This window comes from Camellia sinensis, chromosome 3 (genome assembly GCF_055761805.1).
Source record: "Camellia sinensis isolate YWXY chromosome 3, ASM5576180v1, whole genome shotgun sequence".
In the NCBI taxonomy this organism is placed as follows: Eukaryota; Viridiplantae; Streptophyta; class Magnoliopsida; order Ericales; family Theaceae; genus Camellia; species Camellia sinensis.
In genome coordinates, this window is record NC_138963.1 from 112,679,275 (window position 1) to 112,696,156 (window position 16,882).

General features: G+C 29.5%; 1 protein-coding gene and 1 long non-coding RNA gene across 2 annotated transcripts; both read left to right on the forward strand.

The window, feature by feature from the left end:
- Nucleotides 1-6,779: 6,779 nt before the first annotated feature.
- Nucleotides 6,780-7,298, forward strand: LOC145821099 (uncharacterized). The gene is made up of 4 exons (XR_014363141.1): nt 6,780-6,813; nt 6,935-6,958; nt 7,041-7,118; nt 7,208-7,298. It is a non-coding gene; the product is annotated as an uncharacterized LOC145821099 (long non-coding RNA).
- A 5,621-nt stretch (nt 7,299-12,919) lies between these two features.
- On the forward strand, nt 12,920-14,354 carry LOC145821100 (uncharacterized). Its single transcript, XM_082917685.1, has 3 exons — nt 12,920-13,044; nt 13,136-13,938; nt 14,025-14,354. The coding sequence occupies exons 1-2, from the start codon at nt 12,988-12,990 to the stop codon at nt 13,901-13,903; spliced, it is 825 nt and encodes a 274-aa protein (XP_082773811.1). The 5' UTR covers nt 12,920-12,987; the 3' UTR covers nt 13,904-13,938; nt 14,025-14,354.
- The last annotated feature ends 2,528 nt before the right edge of the window (nt 14,355-16,882 follow it).

Genomic DNA, 16,882 nt, shown 5'->3' on the forward strand with positions numbered 1-16,882 from the left:
AAAACAGTTCATTAAATCAGTATTTCAGTCGTATCAAGGTTCCAGAAGAATGATCTTCAAACTTTGATCACCAATACATATATGCTTGATTTGTGATATGCTCTTCTGTGTGTGTGTGTGTGGCAAATCCCATTCCTCCAATTACAAACAAGGTTCTGATAGCACTCACACAAAAGAGCAATAACATATTTCTCTGATAGCACAGAGGAATAATTACTTTGTTCCCATATCAAGGTTCTAGAAGAATAATCTTCAAACTTTGATCACCAATACATATATGCTTGGTTTGTGATATGCTCTTCTGTGTGTGTGTGTGGCAAATCCCATTCCTCCAATTACAAACAATGCCCAATAGTATTATGACATAAATTAATCAGTTACAAGGTTCAACACGTTTCCATTAAGAAGCATGTGGATACGTGTTGCTGTTTTATGTAAATTCACAACCTATATGCTCTATAGGTGATATGCAAGTAAGCCTCAACTTAATTAGGTCATATCATGTATAACATTTTTATGGTTGAAAACATTTATGAACCTGCAAAGAGGTCTATAATGTTCTTTTTGTTAATCTGTTTGCACATTTTATGGAGCTCTTTAAAATTTGTGGTTGAAAACATTCATGGTATATGCTTTTTGTAGTTGCAAAGGCTATGTTTTTTATCACCAAAATCACTTGGCTCTGTTTTTTATCACCAAAATCACCAAAAATTCTGCTCAATGTGTTTACTGTCAACTATTTAAATCAGTGATGAGAGACAAAAATTCTGCTTAATGTGTTTACTGTCAACTGTTCATCACCAAAATCAGAAATTTTTTATCACCAAAAAAACATTAAGCAGAAATTAGTTTGGTGTTCAAAAAAAAAAGGTTAATACACATTAGTTTTGTGTTTACGCGTTAAGTATTGTCAATTTTTTTACAGATACTGATGTGCTTTAGTACGTAGAAAATACACTAGAAAATTGGCGTAGAAAATTGGCGTGGAAAAGCATTGAATTCAGTTTATAGACAAACTATAGAATAAGAATTCTTGATTCTCATTTTCTTCAAAAAGCACTGTAAGTATTAATAATAATAATAATAATAATAATAATAATAATAATAATAATAATAATAATAATAATAATTTGAATCATCAACTAAGAAAATATTAGGTGTATTATATAAAAAGATTCTGTATATACAAATTGTGCATAAATTCAATTTTAAAAAATTTGATTTGTTTGTTTACTTAATTTGATTTGTTTGTTTACTCCATAATGTTTTCCCTTTCTATGATCACACTCCACCTCCATATGGTATTTTTATATTTTGGACCCAAAATTACCAATTCTTTAATATAAATTTAGCTCATGATAATATCCAATGCTAAAATGGAGGGGAAAAAAAACATCCACTCAAAACCATCCTAGGTCTCATAGCTAGCTATATTTAAGGAGATGCTTAAAATACAAGTAGCCAAAATTGGAAAGAATAAGCCTTCTTGATCAGCTTTATATGTTCAGTGCACGTAAAATTGGAACAGCGAAGGACTTTAAATAAGAAATTAGAACCTATTGTGTGCTCATTGTAATAGTGTTGACTGAAATCTTTCTCTCACATATAGTAATTTTAGGGAGTAAAATTGATTATACAAATAAGAAAATTGCAAAGATCTTTAGTGCTCCTCTCTCTATTTGATTTTACACATAGATCTTACACAAAGATCTATTTGATTTTTTTTTTTTAATCAGCTGTTGTTCATAGAAAATTGGCTAAACCATTAAAGGTATCCTACTTCTTTAATATGTTGTTTGGCTTCCATTGGGAATTAAATTATTCAATTTGCTTTTAGTTTACGATTTATTTTAAAAAAAAAATTAATATTATCATTTGTAAATGTTTTACAATAATAGATAGATTAATCTGCATTAATAGATTAATCTGCAATAATAGATTTATCCAGTTTAATGTAATTTATAATCTAGATTAAAATGTAATTTATCCAATTTAATCTTAACATTATGTTTCTTAAATGGATTTAATTTTTTAAAAGGTTTTGAATTTGAATTAATACTTGATGGGTTTTATTTTTTAAATGGGTTTTAATTTATTTACATTTTCTTGACAGTATTTAGTTCTGAGGTGTTGTGTGCTTTTGGATGATTTTCATTTCAAATAGCTTCGGGGAGTTGGTCCAACCAATTTGTTATGTTTACACTTGAAATTGGAATTACTCTACAAATTTTTCTGCATTTCAGGCCCTTAATACACTTGACAGTATCAAATGGAGAGTAAATAAAAGGGTTCTTGGTATCATAGACATAATATGTGCTAGCATTTTGATAGCAATTTGGTAGAATATCACATATTTCTGCTTCTTTTCTTTTTTTCATTACCAAGATGAGTTGAATGCCTACATTATACTGATGTGCTTTAGTATATAGATTTAGTATACAATAACTTTAGTTTCTGTCAGTGTTTACAATTTTTTTTTACTTGCTCTTATATTTTGATTTGCAATATTGGTGAACATTATAAATCTTATATGTTTATTTCTTAATTTGCATTAACATTAGGGAGAGTTGTTATTTTATTTGAGTTTTGTAGAGCATGTAATACAAGCAAAAATGTTACAAGTTCTTTAAGAAAAAAAAATTAAATATATTTTTTATAACTGCATTTTAATCTTAAAATTATTTACATCGTGCCTTCTGTCAATTTTGATTAAACATTGAGCAGAATTATTGTGAACCAAATTTCTCTCAGAACTATTAAACATTGAGGAAATGTCTCTCATCACCAAATTTCTGTCAATTTTTAATCAGAATTATTGCCAATTTTTTTAATAAAAAAAAACATTATACAGAAATTATTTTTCATCAAAGAATTACTGTCAATTATTTGAACTATTAAGCAGAAATTTGGTTCTTACACATAAGGTTGGTCTCAAGGATGAACAAAAAATTTCACCAAATCTCCAATAATAATACTTTTAATCTTTTTTGATAAAATTTTAAAATAGAGTATGGATAGGAGATGGTTTTTAGGATAAGTTTGGAATTTTTTTGAAAATATTTGAAGATGCAAAGAGAGTAAGGATTGGAGTATTCATATCAGATCAAGCTTTTAATCAAATTTTCACTCAAATTTGATGAACACAGAGAGAGAGAGAGTAAGTTAAGTAATTTACTAATCATAACCATCATGGTTTGGTTGTCCTGACTCCTTATTGTTGTTGTTATAACTTAAAGCTTGGATTAGGATTGGTTGTCCTAACTCCGGTGGGTAAATTGAAGTATAAAACATTTAGCTGATTACGTCGCTATTAATAAAATGGGTCTATCTTAAATTTTTAAAATTTGGTCAAGATTTGTTTAAATTTGGTCAATTTTGCTGCATTATTAGAAAGAAGTCAAGTACTCTCTCTCATACCCTAACCCAAGGACCTTCACAATTATTTATTTTTGGTTCTTCTTGGAGGCTTGAGTGCTAGATATAGTAGTAGTGGGTAGTTTTGTAGATTAACTTGATATTGAAAATCATATGTGCACTGCTACTTGCATTGTGCCCTTAGTGAGGCATAGTCGGGTTGCTTCATCGTAGTTATGTAATGATATCTTTTGTTTATTGAAAATCTTCTATTCTCCCTTTTATTTATTTATTCTTTCCAAAATAAAAACCTAGGCTTAGGCGCCCATACGATTGTTTGACAAAAAGGCATTATTCATTTCTATTCAACTTACTAAACCATCAAGCACATCATTAATCACTGGAATGCTCAGTTGAAGAACTCTACATGCTCAATTTCATTTTTCAAAAATAGATGCAATCAACCATGATTTAGTCACCCTTTTAATGAAAGAACATTTCATTTAGTAGGTCACACATGTATGCAAGATATAGAGAGAGACATCACTACGATATACCTTTACATAAATTGTACCATTCAAACGTAGTATATTTGTTGTGTGATTCTAAAAAGAAAGGAACTGTTTTTTTTTAATATCTACAGCTCCTAATTAAAAGAAAAATTTGAAAGACTTGGCATTTTAACATTTATGTGTAATATGGCAACAGAGTTTATGTTTTTTTTTTTTTTTTTACAGATGATAAAAAATGTATTAAACTTACAAGTATTTAACTTAATGCAAGTATTTAACATAATCCGTTTTACTTTGAATCAAATTCACCAAGTATTTAACTTAACCCACAAAAATGTATTTAACATTTTGTTATAAAAAATTAAAAACAAAATTTGTACCATTTAAATGTAGTATATTTGTTGTGTGATTATTAAAAGAAATGGACTATTTTTTGCATATTTTTTTTATGGTACTGAATAGCTAGAGTTCCTAATTAAAAGAAAAATTTGAAAGACTTGGCATTTTAACATTTATGTGTAATATGGCAAGAGAGTTTATATATATATTTTTTTTTTGCACCGTTTTAAGGGAGTATAGTATTCTATGTTGTATTTCAAAAAAATTTGGTCAATGTATATATGTGTGTAAGTAACATTTAACATTTTGTTATAAAAAATTCAAAACAAAATTTGTAGTATATTTGTTGTGTGATTATAAAAAGAAAGAGACTGTTTTTTGCATATATTTTTTTTTTAATATCTAGAGTTCCTAATTAAAAGAAAAATTTGAAAGACTTGGCATTTTAATATTTATGTGTAATATGGCAAGAGAGTTTATGTTTTTTTTTTTTTTGGCACCGTTTTAAGGGAGTATAATATTCTATGTTGTATTTCAAAAAAATTTGGTCAATGTATATATGTGTGCATTACTTTAGTTGTGTTCATGAAAAAAAAAATGTATTAAACTTACAAGTATTTAACTTAACACAAGTATTTAACATTTTGTTACAAAAAAAAAAAATTGTACCATTCAAATGTAAAAAAAAAAAAATTGTACTATTCTAAAAAGAAATGGACTATTTTTTTTCATTTAATTATTTTTTGAAAGACTTGGCATTTTAACATTTATGTGTAATATGGCAAGAGAGTTTATGTTCCTTTTTTTTCACCTTTTTAAGGGAGTATAATATTCTATGTTGCATTTCAACAATTCTGGTCAATGCATATGTGTGTATTACTTTATTGCTTATAAAATGGCTTTCTTATGTGGTGAATTTTTTTTTTTTTTTTGGGCATAAATTTATGTTTGGAGTTTCCAAGTCATAAATGGTGAACTTCAAAATATTTATGATTATAATGGGTTTTAATTTTGGTTTTAATTTCATCTCTATAAAATTGAAGTCAGTTAAGAAAGAGAAAAGTTCATATTCGGACAATTATTGTGCTCGAGTTTTAATTTATCATTTTAATGTGATTGTTAAAAAACATCTATTCTAAATGCTGGGTTGACTCAGAAAATGTGAGTTTGATTATGGGTTTCTCAAAGAATGTAGGGGGAGAGAGAGAGAGAGAGATATAGAGATAGGTTATTACGGCAAGGAACTGTTTGTTTGGAGCTATTTAAAAATAAATTAAGGGTGATTTATTTAGTTGATCTTCCTGCAACAAAAAAATTAAACTCACACTCAAAAAAAATTATTTGACATTTTATTTGCTGTGTAATATATTTATTTAGTTGTACCATTCAAATGTAATATATTTGTTGTGTGATTTTGGTTTTAATTTCATCTTTATAAAATTGAAGTCAGTTAACAAAGAGAAAAGTTCAAATTTAGACCATTTTATTGTGCTCCAGTTTTTATTATATAGATTTTAATGTGGCTGTTAAAAAACATCTATTCTAAATGCTGGTTTGACTCAGAAAATGTGAGTTTGATTATGGGTTTCGCAAAGAATGTAGAGAGAGAGAGGGAGGGGGAAGGGACGGTTTGTTTGGAGCTATTTAAAAAGAAAGTAAGGGTGATTTATTTAGTTGATCTTCCTGCAATAAAAAAAATTAAACTGACACTCAGAAAATTTTATTTAACATTTTATTTGCTATGTAATATATTTATTTAGTTGTACCATTCAAATGTAATATTTATTTGCTGTGTGATTCTAATGTATAGATGATAAATATTTTTCATTTAATTTTTTTGTGAATATCTAGAGTTCCTAATTAAAAGAAAAATTTGAAAGACTTGGCATTTTAACATTTATGTGTAATATGGCGAAAGAGTTTATGTTCTTTTTTTTTTTGGCACCGTTTTAAGGGAGTATAATATTCTATGTTGGCATAAACTCAACATAATATTCTTCATGAACACAACATAGAATATTCTGTGTAATATTCTATTTTTCATTTAACATTCTATGTTTTTTTTTTTTGGCACCTTTTTAAGGGAATATAATTCTGGTCAATCCTTATGTGTGTGCGTATTACTTTAGTTGTCTTCATGAAAAAAAAAATGTATTAAACTTACAAGTATTTAACTTAACGCAAGTATTTAACATAAGAATTTTTGTTTTGAATCAAATTCACCGAGTATTTAACTTTAACCCAAACAAACGTATTTAACATTTTGTTATAAAAAAAAATTTTAAAAAAATTGTACCCTTCTAAACAGAGAAGGCACATGCCTCTGGTATCTGTTGACCTTTTTCTTTTTCTTAGAAGTTTATATTTTTATTTATTTTTTTTCCTCTTGATTGTAACCCGTTAAGTATTTTCTATTCATGGCAGTTATTTATTTAAATAAAATTTTGAATTTTATTATTCGATTTGGTAGCAACATATTTGGAAATAACATTTCATTGCCAATGAAATCCATGTTAACTTTTATTATTGCTAATTTTTTGTTTCTTTGTGTCTAAAATTTTTAGGTTGAAGTATAACAGTTATGAACAATATCACTATTTTTGGTCAAGTAAGTTTTTTTTCTTCTTTTTTCTCTTCATATAAATTTAAGTACCTCTCTAATAAATTTAAGTACAACAGTTATGGACAATATCACTATTCTAATTATTTTTTTTCCTCATGCTTTATAGGTGGATGGGGACTTACACCGAACCGTAATATCTCCTCCCTTTACTAATTTTCTTATTTATGTGTATAAAGTTTTATTTATTACTCTAAAGTTTTTTGTACGTGTAGGTTCGATTTCTTCAAGAAAGAAATGTTAATGTTGTTATTCGCGATGAGCGTGACCTTAATACTATTCGCATTCATGAGGTAAGCATAAAAGTCACTTGAACATTGGACATGTATTTTCTTATCATTTTAAAAATAATTTATAAATATATTCTACTTATTTTTTATAGGCAAAGGCAAAGGAAAAAGACAAAGCAATATCAAAGGAAACAAAAAAAGCTATTCCTTATGGCAAAGGAAAGGAAAATGCACATCCCATGGTATGGTTTCTCAACAATTTTTAAAAGTTTCTTTTTCGAATATTATATAGATTTTTTTAGGAATTGCGTAGTGTCATATATTATTTTTTATGTACATTTTTCAAAAGTTCCTTTTTCAAAAATTTATTCAATTCTTTTTATTGAATGTGAAATGTTTTTCTGAAGCATGTTAAAGTAAGCATTTGTACAACATGCTAATGCATTTGTATGAACATTAATTTGAATTTTTAATATGTTTGTCTACTTGTATGATAAAAATATTTTGCATTTGTACAATATATTGCATCTACAACATAGCATAATAAAAATATAATAGAAGAAAACGAAAAAGGAACATAAGAAGAAAGAACAAATATGTGATGAAAAGGAAACTACATAATATAATTTTTTTTAATTTTTATTTTTCTTATAAGAAGTTCTTAAGGAAAGAAGAAAAAGACAAAAATGTATTTTAATATAACAGAAACAACAAGAAGAGAGAAAAGGAAAGTACAAGACATTACACGCTAATATTCACATTTTATGTACCCAATGATCTAATATTTACCTTTTCAATGTACATTTTGTAAAGAGATGGGTAGTGTCTTAAAACCAATAAGTGCGTGCATAGTGAGTTTGCAGTTTTGTGTGCTTAATGTGTTTTCAAATTATTTTTCCCTTCCTTTTTAAATTTCATAAATACATGCATTGGTTCTTATATGACTAACAACTTAACCGAGTGAAGAGAAAAAGTTAGTTAAAAGGAAAAAAAAATACATGATGAAAGGGAAGCAAGTTAGTTAATCTTCACATTTTATGCACCTTCTTATATAATATTCTCATTTTAGGCACACAATGATAATGTGTTATCAAAAGCTACATTGGCCCAACGTGCACGGCGAGAACGTGAAAAAAATCAAAAGCCATGTTCTGCATACCAATTGGGATAAGCTTGCGACGAGAAAGAAAAAGATCGAAGGAATGTATTAACCCAAGACAACCTTCTTTAACACCAAATTGGTAAAAATAAAAAGAATTTTTTACCCAAGACAATCTTGAATTTTTTACTCTTACTATTACCACTTTATTATATAGATTTTAATTTGTTCACAATCTATTTCTGTAGGCCTCCTCCTACAACTCCATGTAGAAATGTTGGTGTGGTCATCCGTGATGAGCACGACCCTAATGTTATCCGTGTTTGTGCGGTAAGTACAAAATCAAGTCAAACATTATATGTATTTCATTTATATAAGATTTTTTTAATCTTTTCAATATTTTATTTATATTTGTTAGGCAAAAGATAAAGAAAATGTCAACCCAATGTCTAAAGGAAAAGAAAAGATGGCTCATTCCGGCAAGAGAATGACAAATGCATGTCATGTGGTATATATTCTTTTTTAAAAATATGATGCAAAACTAATCAGAATTTTGAATAGTTAAAATATATGAGTGTATAAAATGAATTTATTGTATTATGTTGTTTTTGTAGAATGATTGTAATATGTTTTCCTATAACTTGCTATTATTTGTATGTGTTTTTCAAATTTATTTATTCTTATTTTGCATGGATACATGTGCATTTATAATGTACCATCCATAAGTTGCTACTTATATAAAGAAAATAGGAAAAAAGAAACGAAGAAATAAAGAAAAAATATATAAAGAAAGGAGAAACTAAATAAGATAGGTTTTTAATTCTTATTTAATATATAAAATAGAAAACAAAGAAAGGGAAAGGGAAAGGAAAAGGGAAATGGAAGAAATAAGAAGATAGAAAGGGAAGAAATAAGAAAAAAAGAAATAAAGATAACACTATTAAAGGTATAAAACAAATAAAATAGAAAACAAAATTAAGTGAAAGGGAAGAAATAAGAAGATAGTTTCATTTTAAGCACAAAATATTCACATCTTTTGCTTCAATGATAAAATATTTTCTTTTTAGACACAAAATGATAATGTAATATCAAAAGCTGCATTGGCCCAACGGGCACGGCAAGAGCGTGAAAAAATTGAATTTCAATGCTTACAACGAGAGCAAGAGGGATTAGAAGAATGTGTTCAACTAAAACAACATTCTTTAACACCAATTCGTCGCGATCGCACTCACTTGGAGTGGGAAACAATAACTAAAGATTCTCAGTGGGCACAAAAACGAACAATGGTTACCCATCATTCTACATGTTCATTTTTTATGCCAAGCACATCTTCAAATTCACAAAGGAATCGGTAAACTACTGTGTCTAATCTTGAAATACATACTTTTACTCATACCGTTTTGTTTTACAAAATCTTATTTATACACAAATATTCGTAGGTCTACTCCTATAAATCGATTTTTTCAACAAGATCTATGTACTGATGATGAATTAGAAGATTTGCCTACGAGTATATCAATTGAGGCCCGGGCACACAAAGATTCTTGCCGCCATTATCTTGGCAAGATGGATGTATTATGTCCTTATTGTTCAGCCTTACATTGGATGGATGAAAAATTGACAAAATCATCTATAAAGCGTCCCTTATTCGGAACTTGCTGTTTGAAAGGAAAGATTAGGCTACCTTTACTTATTACACCCCCTCCACCATTTCAGGCATTGTATGATGGGAATAATGATCAATCAAAATCCTTTCGAAGTTATACTCGAGTGTACAATGCAGCCAATGCTTTTACGAGTCTTGGTGCTACATTGGATCCTAGAGTACTCAGTGGAAGGAGCCCTACATCATTCACAATTCATGGGGAATTGCGACATCGAACAGGATCACTACAACCACAACCAGGGCAGGATGCGAGTTATGCTCAGCTGTATATCTATGACCCTTATTCAGCTTTAGAAATTCGTAATCGTAGAAATCCTAACTTGAGAAGGGATGTTCTCAAAACTATTCAGGATAGTTTGTTGCAAGTCAATGCATTTGTAGATAAATATCACCAGGCTCATGCCATTTTACATCAATTAGACTCGGCAGGACACAATCTACCTGCTCATCTTCATTACAGTTCAACAATTGATCGACGTCGGTATAACCTACCAACTACAGATGAGATTGCAATTGTAATACCAGGTAATGGAACAGAGGTAAATGGAATGAGAGATATTATTTTACATTTCCGAGGAAATAATGAGTTGATGCAAATTAATGAATGTCACCCAACATACTTGCCATTACATTATGTTCTATTATTTCCATATGGTGAGCTTGGATGGGAACCTGAGTTGAAATTGTGGAATGTTCAGTATGATCGACCTTCAACTGATCGACTTACTCAAATGAATTTTTATAGTTATCGTTTGTTTGAACGACCCACAGAGTATTCAACAATTTTGAGAGGTGGGAAACTATTTCAAGAGTTTTTGGTAGATGCTTGGGTTGCAACTGAGCAAAATCGATTGACATACTACAAGCTTAATCAAGGGAAACTTCGGGCTGAGCTTTACCAAGAGTTGTCAGATATGGATCCAGATTATGTGCGACTTGGACAAATTGGTCAAAGGTTTGTTTTGCCATCTTCATTTACTGGTAGTCCTAGACATATGTTTGAAATCTTTCAAGATTCAATGGCTATCACACAATACAACCAACACCCAGATATTTTTCTTACCATGACTGCAAATCCTAATTGGCCAGAAATTACTTCAGCATTATTACCATATCAAAAACCTATTGATCATCCTAATTTAATTGCCTGTGTTTTTTAGTTGAAGAGAAAATGTTTGATGAAGGAGATAGAAACAAATAAAGTGTTTGGAAATAAAGTTGCACATGTTTTTACAATTGAATTTCAAAAACGAGGCCTCCCTCATATGCATGCACTTTTATTTCTTAAGAGTCCAGACAAAATTCGGCCATGTGCTCAAGTAGACAAATTGGTCTGTGCAGAACTTCCAGACCCAGAAGATGATCCTATGCTTTTTGAAACTATCAAATGTTGTATGGTACATGGACCATATGGTGCTCGAAATCCGCAAGCACCATGTATGGAAAATGGTAGATGCACTAAGAGATACCTTTGAGCTTTCACAGAAACAACAACTATGGATCAAGATGGATACCCTATCTATCGTCGTCGCAATAATGGTCAAGTACATACTGTGAGAGGGCAAGAAGTTGATAACAGGGATGTCGTACCATACAATGCATATCTTTCAAAACTTTTCAACTGTCATACAAATGTGGAAGTTTGTGCCGGAATGAGATGTGTCAAGTATATACATAAGTACATTTATAAGGGTTATGATCGTACAACGATGGTGTTAGGAATGATAAATGAGATTCAACAATATCTCGATGCAAGGTATATTGGACCTCCAGAAGCTACTTGGCGAATATTTGGTCATCCTTTGCATGCAGAGATGCCAACAGTTGTACGATTGGCACTTCATTTACCTAGAATGCATCGTGTTGTTTTTAACCCAAAAGAGTCATTACAAACAATTCAATCTAGAGCTGGTCAACAAATGTCAACTCTTACTGGCTTCTTTGCATATTGTGCTGCCAGTGAAGATGAATGTCCATTCACTTATCAAGAATTTTCATAACATTTTGTTTGGCTCAAGTCAGAAAAGAGATGGAAATCAAGAGAAAGGGGATATGCAATTCGTAGAATGTACTTTGCTAGCCATAATTGTGGCGAAAGATTTTATCTACGTTTGTTACTAACCGTTGTCAAAGGACCAAAGTCGTTTCAGTCTTTACGCACGGTCGATAATGTTATGCATGATATATTTAAATTAGCATGTGTTGCAAGGGGGCTTTTAGAAGATGATGAAGAATGGATACAATGCTTGAAAGAGGCTGCAGTCATAAAAACTGGATATCAATTGAGGAGATTGTTTAGTATTATTCTCACCCAGTGTTCTCTACTAAATCCATGTGCATTATGGAATCAATTTTCAACGCATATATGTGATGATCTTGCACATAAGATTTGTACATTGTTTGTCATTTCTAAACCAACTGAGGCTCAAATTGAAGATTATGGTCTCCATCTTTTGAATCAAATGCTTCATGAATTAGGCAAAAGTTTAATTGACTTCCCACCCATGCCATAACCTACTGCAAATTGGAGTGCAGTAGTTAGTAATCAATTGATAGTTGAACATCAACAACTGCAGAGTAAGGCACAACATGAAGATCCACAAATTACTATTGATTGTCTCAATAATGGACAGCGGAATGCTTCTAATACAATCACTTCTTCAGTTTTCCAAAATAAAGGAACTGTTTTCTTTCTGAATGGGGGTGCAGGAACAGGGAAAACATTTCTATACAATACGATTGCATTAAAATGTCGTAGCCTTGGGCATATCGTTGTTACTGTGGCTTCGTCTGGAATTGCATCACTGTTACTGGTAGGAGGTCGCACTGCACATTCAACATTTTCCATTCCGTTAGATGTATTGGAAAATTCACTTTGTGGGTTTAGCAAACAATCATTACAAGCTGAGTTATTTAGAGAAACAAAACTCATAATTTGGGATGAAGTTCCTATGCAACATAGACATTGTGTTGAAGCGGTTGATCGTACATTGAGGGATATTTGTGATAGTGAAAAGCTATTTGGGGGTATTACTGTTGTTCTTAGAGGAGATTTTCAACAAATCTTACCAGTTATACCTAAAGGAGTTCATGAGCAAATTGTGAATGCATCATTAAGACACTCTGTTCTATGGAAGCATATATATATCTTGACTTTGGATTTGAATATGCGCTTGAATCATGAAGGCCATGAAAATGCTAATTTTGCAAATTTCTTGATGGAGGTAACACTACTTTAACCTGCATTATATAGATTATTTTAAATTAATAAATTGTGTTTACACTTACTTTTTTATTGATTTCACTTTTTTTTAGATTGGGACCAATCCTCAAGAAATCGTTAACCTTCCATCAACAATACACAAATGTCAAGATTTGAATGAATTACTCTCTACAGTTTATCCACAATTGAATATGATAGAGACGTCAACCCCAACATTTTTAACTGAACGCACAATTCTGTCTGCGCGTAACGATGATGTCAGTGACATTAATACTACTGCGTTGAATATCTTTCCAGGGAGATTATATACTTATTTTGCAGCAGATAAAATGTCTGAAGATAATGAAATTGATCCTACCATTACAAATAGATATCCTAATGAATATTTAAATTCATTGGATCCTCCTGGGTTGCCAACTTTTAAGTTAGAGTTGAAAGTGGGTTGTCCTATAATATTGTTGAGAAACATTGTACCGAAAGATGGACTATGTAATGGTACGAGATTGATGGTTACTAGGTGCGGCACTCGCATAATTGAAGCTCAAATTTTAACTGGAGAAAAGTTTGGCAATTTGGCATTCATACCAAGGATATCTTTGACACCATCTTCTTCAGAAATGCCTTTCCAAATGACAAGACGTCAATTTCCAGTCCGATTGGCATATGCCTTGACCATTAATAAATCTCAAGGACAATCTGTGAAATTTGTTGGGGTTGATTTGCGTATACCAGTGTTTAGCCATGGGCAATTATATATGGCATTGTCTAGATGTACATCCTTTGATCGTATAAGTATTCTCCTCCCTAAAGATAATTTGGATTCTACTACAAATATTGTTTATCCTGAAGTATTGTTGTAGTATTCTATGTAGATTAAATGACGTTTTTTTATAAGGTAACCACGTAGATTTATTTCTGTTGATTATATAACTTTTTTAAAAATTTCAATTTAATAATAATTTGAAATTTGGACTTTTGTAGGATTGGACCGAAAAATCCATGGAGCTTAAAAGGAGAAATACGACTACCTTGCTTCGATGGGGATGTAATAAGGTAATTTCAATCTGAAAGTATTTTTACATGTATATTTTCAACAAATGTACTAATTTATATTTTTTTTGTTTTCACAAATTACCAGATTGTTGTGCATATTCCTCATTGGGGATACATAAAAGTCGATACAAAGACTTTTTGGAAAGTAATGTGGAGGAAGTTTGGGCAAACGCATATTTGAAGACATGTTATTGACACATCTTTTGTAAAGCGTACATATTTTTGGTGTATGACAATATAATTTTTGGTGTATGACATGTTAGTGACACATCTTTTGTAAAGCATACATCTTTTGTAAAGCTTTAACCCACTTTTTGTAAAGTTTTAACCTACTTTTTTGGTGTATGACAGTATAACTTTATTTCTGTTTTTTATTCTGTGTTTACACTTTTTTTTACTGCCTTTTATATTTTGATATGCAATATAACTTTAAATCTTATATGTTTGTTTCTTAATTTGCATTAAGATTAGGGAGAGTTGTTATTTTATTTGAGTTTTGTAGAGCGTGTAATACAAGCAAAATTGTTATAAGTTCTTTAAGAAGAAAAATATTTCAATATATTTTTTCAGTATCTTTATCAAAAAATGACACAAACTTTATAAATTTCAACATAATACGTATAAATTATAACTACATTTTAATCTTAAAATTATTTACACCGTGCCTTTAGGCACGGGCATACGCTAGTTCAATAATATTAGAGAAATATTATATATTCTATTTTTTTCACTATTTTGTATCACTCTGATATTTATGATTGGTTCCTTATTTGGAAGCAATTATTAAGAAAACAATTAAAACTAATCATCTATTGCAATTATTGTGTATTCTATATTTTTTTTTTTCACTATTTTGTATCACTATCTGTGTAGATATTTATCATTGGTGATTTATTTGGAAGCAATTATTAAGGAAGCAATGAAAAATAATAAGAAGAAATTAAGTGTAGGTGAGTGAAAGAAAAAAAAAATTACTAATACATGAGGGATGCAAGTGTATCTATAGTGAGGTTCAAATGAAAGACTGTGTGGGTGCAAGTTCTCATATCTCGGTATTTTTTTTTCTTTTTCTCCCATCTACTTGTAATTTTCTCAACTAATAATATATTGCAATTATTAAGCAATTATTATGTATTCTAGTTTTTCATTATTTTGTATCACAATCTATGTAGATGTTATGATTGGTTCCTTGTTTGGAAGCAATTATTAAGGAAACAGTGAAAACTAACATATTGGCCTATTTTGAGAGGTGGATTAAAAGTCACTTCCAAACTTTTAATTCACTTCTCTCTCTTACAAAAAAGTTAAAAAAAGTAAAAAAATAGCTTTTAACTATTTTTTCAAAACACCCCATTGCTGGGTACTCGATGATATAAAATGATGAAGAAAAAAAAGTGATATATAATAATCTTCATAATATTATTATGATGACTAACACTATGGTACCATCAATTCGAATATGACGGTCAAGTTTATGTATGAACTTGAAATAAGTTCATTTATGTTGTTTAACATTTGATATAGGATAATAATTTAATATAAAATATAATAAATTATTATAATATTGATACGTGAGATAATATTGATACGTGAGATAGTAAAAATACAACAGTGTTACATTTAAATAATTTCTCTTCTCCACAATCTCTCAAATGAGGTGGTAAAATTAAATGTATGTAAGGAAAGTTGTGAAAAAATATTGAAGTATGGGCCAACTTTTAAATTTTGCTCGTCATGTTATTTGAGAAGATTTACGAGTGTTTTAGAAAGATGGTTAAAAATTATTTTTTGACTTTTTTTTGTAAGAGAGGGAAGTTGGTTAAAGGTTGAAAAGTGACTTTTAACCCACTTCCCAAAATAGGCCTTAGAGGACAGAAATTATATGAAGGGTAAATTACACTGACACCCTCTCAGGTTTATGTTTATTACGGTTCTCCCTTCACATTTGGGAAATTACACTGATCCCCCTTATCAGTATTATTATTTGACGGTGTTAACTTTTAAGTTAAAATGACATATTTGCTCTTAACCTTTACATATACTTTAAAGGGTAAATTGCATTGACACCCCCTGATATTTCAATTTAATACAGATTCCCCCCTGACATTTAAAAAAAAAATTAATAAAAATAAATATGAATAAATATATTTAATTTGTAAAAAATTATTTCTAACCACTCGAAAGATAAAAGTTATATAAAAATGATAATTATTTTTTATTTTTTATTTCTTAACCAATTTAATTTTTAATTTTTAAAAAAAAATTCTAAAAATCAAACCATACATAGCCTGAGAATCTTTTGATAAGTCATTTCTTACGTTGGTAGCTTATTTAATTATTTGTTATTTTTACGACATTTTTACCATCTGAGGCATGTTTGGTAATCATTTCGTTTTCAATTTTCAATTTATATTTACAAAAATTTAAAAAATTGTCATAAAAACTTGTTTTATAATTTTTTGGTTTATAAATGGTTTTCTCAGTTTGTAAATTTGAGGAAAAAATATAAATTCAAAAAATGAGTTTACGTTGGTTTTTAATCAGAAATTTAAAAAAATTACTAACAATTTTTTTTTTCAATTAATTTTTTTTTTCAACTAATACTAACCGAGGGGACAATTGGTAATATTACTTTAAACCTTGAGGAGGGGATTGTAATTTCTAAAATATGAGGGGTGTCAATATAATTTACCTAGTGAGGGCAAAATTGGTATTTAAAAAAATTAAATTGCTAACATCAGCAAAATCTGTTAGTTGACTTAACAGTTAACTAACTAAGGGAGCAA

Coding starts and splice junctions, on each gene's coding strand:
- LOC145821100 (XM_082917685.1), top strand. CDS start 12,988: ATGCGCTTGAATCATGAAGGCCATGAAAATGCTAATTTTGCAAATTTC. Junction 13,045..13,135: donor TTGCAAATTTCTTGATGGAG/GTAACACTACTT, acceptor ACTTTTTTTTAG/ATTGGGACCAATCCTCAAGA.